The 5936-nt window shown below is 35.7% G+C and overlaps 1 protein-coding gene across 1 annotated transcript; it reads left to right on the plus strand.

Annotated features, from left to right (window-relative positions):
* Window positions 1-1884: 1884 nt before the first annotated feature.
* LOC113850890 lies at window positions 1885-2822 on the plus strand. The gene is made up of 3 exons (XM_027481414.1): window positions 1885-2035; window positions 2129-2181; window positions 2253-2822. Exons 1-3 carry the CDS (start codon window positions 1885-1887, stop codon window positions 2820-2822), a joined length of 774 nt encoding a protein of 257 aa, XP_027337215.1.
* Window positions 2823-5936: the final 3114 nt, after the last annotated feature.

The following is a 5936-nucleotide window of genomic DNA, read 5'->3' on the forward strand; positions in this document are numbered from 1 at the left end:
CGTTTTGACATCTTAGCTTTGACTCTAGAATACATTTGATCTCGTCTCTCTTGCACGGGATCCTTGGCACATGCTTGGCGAGACTTGAAACTTTAAGCGATCTTACTTGAAGACAGAGAATACATCTCACACTCTAGTTTGCTATTTCTTTTGATTATGGCTTTGTTTATGATTGTTTTAGTTCTTTTCTTTAGCATGAGTAACTAAGTCCATAGCTACGGCTATGGGAACTATTGTTCATGAATTTATGGAATTTTGATATTTGAATTTAAATTTGATTTCCGTTTTGTGATTAGATTTTATCCTATTACGCTTTTTTCTTAATCCTAATTAATTATATCGTCAGGCAACCGTACCTCGGTTAATTAATAGATCTATAGGGTAAAACGAGACAAAGAATTAGGTGGACCAAACCAAGCTTTCTCTTCTAATCGTTATTAAATTAACAAGTTCATCGGTTCCTTAAGCTTTCTCAAATTAATGTCTTGCATGACCATTGGGGATATTAATTTAGAGAAAATAATATTAATATTGCATGACCATTAGGTATTAATAATATTCGTATCAATGATTGGTAATCTTAAGGAAATCGGATTTAGAGTTAAATAGAAAAATAACATAAAGAATTGAATGAGAAAACCCATATGCCCTAGGTTCCTCTCCAATAAGTTTAACCAAGATGTGCATTGTATTCCTTACTCTTAGTTTTATAAATTCTTGTTTTTAATTAATCTCGTATCTTTGAAGCTTAAACAATTGAATTAGGAAATTCTTAGTAATTAGAAATCAATCCTTGTGGGACGATATTTCGGGAACTTAAGTTAAGAACCCTTTATTATTTCTCGATCGGTACACTTGCCCTCCAAACAAGATTCAACTTCATGATGAACCCACTGAGACGATTAATTTAGGGACTGAAAATGATAAGAGAGAAATCAAAATAGGCACCTCCATGAAAAAACAAGAGCGCTACAAGTTGATTAAACTCTTGTATGATTATAGTGATGTCTTTGCATGGTCTTATCAAGATATGTCATGCCTAGATGTGGATATAGTTGAGCATAAATTGCCACTGAAGCTAGAGTGTTTCCCAGTTAAGCAAAAATTAAGGAGAATGAAACTTGAGATATTATTGAAGATTAGGGAGGAGGTCAAGAAGCAATTTGATGCAAGTTTTCTTATTGTTGCTAAATACCCTCAATGGGTTGCTAACATTGTGCCAGTTCCTAAGAAAGATGGAAAGGTTCGGATGTGTGTTGACTATCGGGATCTAAATAGAACCAACCCTAAAGATGATTTTCCATTGCCTCACATTGATATGCTAGTAGATAATACAGCTCAACATTCATTCTTCTCTTTTATGGATGGTTACTCGGGTTATAATCAAATCAAAATGGCTGAAGAGGATATGGAAAAGACCACATTCATTACACCTTGGGGTACCTTTTGCTGTAAGGTCATGCTTTTCAGTTTGAAAAATGCTGGGGCAACATATCAAAGGGTGATAGTGATGTTATTTCATGATATGATGCACAAGGAGGTTGAAGTTTACGTGGATGATATGATTGCCAAATCAATGACTGAAGAAGACCATGTTGTAAATTTACACAAATTGTTTGAGCGGTTGAGGAAATTCAAATTGCGGTTGAACCCTGCCAAATGTACCTTTGGGGTGAAATCAGGCAAGTTGTTGGGGTTCATAGTCAGTCAAAAGGGAATAGAGGTTGATCCTGACAAGGCAAAAACAATCATGGAAATGCTGCCTCCTCGCACTGAAAAGGAGGTTCACGAATTTTTGGGGAGACTGAATTATATTGCTTGACTCATATGCCAACTAACTGCCATTTGTGAACCAATTTTAAGTTGCTACGAAAAAATCAGCCAATGGAATGGAATGGAGATTGTCAAGAAGCTATTGAGAAGATACAAAATCCTCCGATACTAGTGCCGCCAGTGCCAGAGAGACCGCTTATTATGTATTTGACAGTGTTAGGAGGATCTATGGGATGTGTTTTAGATCAACATGATGAATCGGGTCAGAAAGAGCACGCCATTTATTACTTGAGCAAAAAATTCACTGATTATGAAACTAGATACTCTTTGTTAGAGTGAACCTGTTATGCCTTAGCTTGGGCAACTCGCAGGTTAAGGCAATACATGTTGAGTCACGCAACTTGGTTGGTGACAAAAATGGATCCAATCAAATACATCTTTGAGAACCAGCCCTTACTAGAAGGATTTCTCATTGGCAGGTCCTCTTGTCAGAATATGATATTATGTATGTTACCCAAAAAGCAATCAAAGGCATTGCTCTCGCAGATTTCCTAGCTCATCAACTGATGAATGATTATCAGTCAATACAGTACGAATTTCCTAATGAAAATATAATGGCATTGTTTAATGAGAAAGAATTTTCAACAAAAGATGAATGGGTCATGATATTTGATAGTGCTTCTAATGCACTCGGACATAGGATTGGTGCTATACTGATTTCCTCAGAGAAGCAATATATCCTGATCAAAGCTAGATCATCATTCGATTGTACAAATAATATAGCTGAATATGAAGCATGTGCTATAAGAATTCAAGCAGCTATAGAGTCCAAGATCAAAATTCTCGAGGTGTGTGGTGACTCAGCTTTGGTTATCCACGAACTGAAAGGTGAATGGGAGACTCGCGATGCCAAATTGATCCCTTATCAAGCCTATATTAGAGAGTTGGTGGAGTATTTTGATGAAATTACTTTCCATTATATTCCTCGTGAGGAGAATCAATTGGGTGATGCTTTAGCCACTTTATCATCAATGTTTGTAGTGAGTTAAAAAGAAGACATGTCGTTCATAAAGATGCAACAGCTTGATCATCTTGCCTATTGTCAAATGGTTGAAGAAGAATCTAATGGTAAACCTTGGTATCATGACATTAAAAATTTCCTAAAACAACAAGAATACCCATTAAATGCTGTTGAAAATGACAAAAGGACATTAAGGAGGTTAGCAGTGAGTTTCTTTCTGAATGGAGATGTGCTCTACAAAAGGAATCATGATATGGTTCTGCTTAGATGTGTGAATGCTTCAGAAGCACGAAAGATCATGGAAGAGATTCATGAAGGTTCAGTTGGGACTCATGCCAATGGACATGCCATGGCAATGAAGATTCTAAGGGTTGGATATTATTGGTTGAAAATTGATAACCACGTCGCAATGGTATCAAACAAGCTAGATTTTCTCAAAAATTTGTGCAATACAAGAAGCAAACCTAGGTCATCTCTCAAGGACATAAAATGCATTTTATTTTTAGTTCCATCATGCAATTTCAAATTAGATTGGGGGAGGATTTGTTTTGAATTTAAACGACAAAATAACAAAAATGAAAATTAAGGATTATGAAATTCAACCAATTCAAGATCTCAATCCTTACAATGCAATTCTCGTCGTTCACACAAATATGATCCCAACGAATTTCCAATCACACTAATTCAATGCGCATCAACAACCCTAAAATCTAAATCTAGATTATGAATTCCATCAAAACAAGAACCGCAATCGCAAACCCAATGCTTTAACAAAATTTAGAACAATTGATTGATTAAATTAGGTGAATCCAATTAATTCAAATCTGAAATTAACCTATTCTTTCTATTTAGGATGCAACAAAAATTCTATATCATGAAAAACGTAATTAACCTAATTAGAAAAGAGGAAGGAAAGGAGGAATTCGATAAAACCTATTTTGAAACTCGAATGCAATGTAGTTTTTGAAACCTTGAACCGGTTGATGAATTAGCCTTGCTTCATAATCATGTTGCTCGACCAATTAGAGAAGGGGATGAAGTTTCCGAAAATAAAAGAGAGGGAGACGAGAGGAATCCTTACGAAAGCTTTTTATTTAAAATTCTGAAAATTAAGGCAAAAAAGAGGGAAGAATATCCCCACGCGAAATCATAAACCCTATTTAAAGACAAAATAATTGGGCTTAATTAAGGCCCAGCTTCCTAACGAGGTTCCTAAAACCCTAATTAAGTAATGTCAACAATAAAACCAAATTCTGAAAAATTCATTGCAGGACCGTAACATTGTGACACAGTTTTAGGCCTGAAGATGTTCGAACTGGGCTTTTCTTGCAACAGAGAAGTTGTAGATCTCTCTCTTATCTTTCTAGGGACACCAATTTTGTCCAATTCTGAGTAGTGTAGCTCCAGATATGGTCTTTTCAAGAAACTGTGTCAAAATAAGAATTTATGGCGGAAATTAAGAAAGATTTAATTTTAAATCCTAAATGACTTACCAACACAAATCTAAACTAACACATCAAAATAATATACTAAAAAGACTCAATTAAATCGAAAACATAGAGAGAAAGATGTATTAAAATATGACTATCAACAATGGAGGCCGATTGCTTTCATTATGTGAAGACATGTCATAAATGCCAGACATATACTGACAATATTAATGTTCCCTCAACAAATTTGAATGTCTTATCATCACCCTGGCCTTTAATGTAGGGAATTAATGTTATTGGACCCATTGAACCTAAGGCCTCTAATGGTCACCGCTTCATTCTAGTTGCTATTGACTATTTCACAAAATGGGTTGACGCTGCTTCATATGCTAGTGTGACCTAAAATGTGGTGGTGAGATTCATTAAAAAGGATTTGATCTGTCGATATGGCCTTCCAAGCAAGTTGATAACAGACAATGGCACTAATTTAAACAACAAAATGATGAAAGAATTGTGTGACAATTCCAAGATTCGACATTATAATTCCTCTCCCTATTGCCCAAAGATGAATGGAGCAGTCGAAGCAGCCAATAAAAATATTAAGAAGATCATCCAAAAGATGGTAGTGATGTACAGAGATTGGCATGAAATGTTGTCATTTGCCTTGCATGGATACCGAACTTCAGTTCGTACTTCAATTGGGGCAACTCCCTACTCTTTGGTATATGGAATGGAAGCAGTACTTCCAATTGAGGTTGAAATTCCCTCTTTAAGAGTAATAATGGAGACCAAATTGGAGGAAACAGAATGGGTGCAAGCTCATTTTCATCAATTGAATCTCATTGAAGGAAAATGATTGAATGCGTTAACGATCAACTATACCAGAGAAGGATGAAGAAAGTTTTTGATAAAAAGGTTTGACCAAGAGAATTCAGTGAGGGAGATATGGTGCTCAAAAAGATTTTGCCAACGCATAAAGATTATCGTGGCAAGTGGTCTCCGAATTATGAAGGACCATATGTTGTGAAAAAGGCTTTCTCAGGAGGAGCTCTAATCCTCACAAACATGGATGGACAAGATCTTCCAAACCCCATCAATTCTGATGCTGTCAAAAAATACTATGCTTAAAAAAAAAAAAAGCTCGCTAGGTTGACAACCTGAAAGGATGACCTAGGGAAAAGTTAGAACGACCTGGTGAGTTGAAAGCTCGAAAGAGCGGCTCAGGCAAAAATTAAGGTCAAATAAATACTACACTGAACTAAAAACCTGAAAGGGCAGTTTAGAAGGTGCAATCACTTCAGTTACAAGAAAGCGGTTCAAGTTGGAAAATATGATGGACTAGAATACTAAATTGGGGCAATTTTGAGAGGTTGAGTTGAATCAAACGGAAGATGAATTCAAAATACCACACTGGGGCAATTTTATTTGGCAATTTTGTTAATGGATGATCAACTTACATGGAAGATTAGCACTGTTCATCTGGAAGATGTAACGCCCCAAATTTTTGTTAGTTGGCTATTAGCTCTTGAATTTTAATTATTTGCTGATTCTGACTTGCTAGTGTCGGAATAATTAGATAGATGCTGAATTTTCTATTTTTATTCACTGAGGAAAATAGTGACTTGATCTCTAAGTTTTGCAAAATTTCCCTGATTATTTTCAACTTAATTACCCAAAAATACCCTTGAGAATCTTGCTCAAAAAACTATATT

The sequence above is a fragment of the Abrus precatorius genome, unplaced genomic scaffold (assembly GCF_003935025.1).
Source record: "Abrus precatorius isolate BTA unplaced genomic scaffold, Abrus_2018 Scaffold9, whole genome shotgun sequence".
Classification (NCBI taxonomy): domain Eukaryota; kingdom Viridiplantae; phylum Streptophyta; class Magnoliopsida; order Fabales; family Fabaceae; genus Abrus; species Abrus precatorius.

What these genes read in the sequence shown, in the direction of transcription:
- LOC113850890 (XM_027481414.1), top strand. Translation starts at nt 1,885, where the DNA reads ATGGAATGGAATGGAGATTGTCAAGAAGCTATTGAGAAGATACAAAAT. An exon ending in AGATCAACATGATGAATCGG is followed by an intron (nt 2,036 to 2,128) that starts GTCAGAAAGAGC and finishes GTTATGCCTTAG; the next exon opens with CTTGGGCAACTCGCAGGTTA. An exon ending in TGAGTCACGCAACTTGGTTG is followed by an intron (nt 2,182 to 2,252) that starts GTGACAAAAATG and finishes TCTCATTGGCAG; the next exon opens with GTCCTCTTGTCAGAATATGA.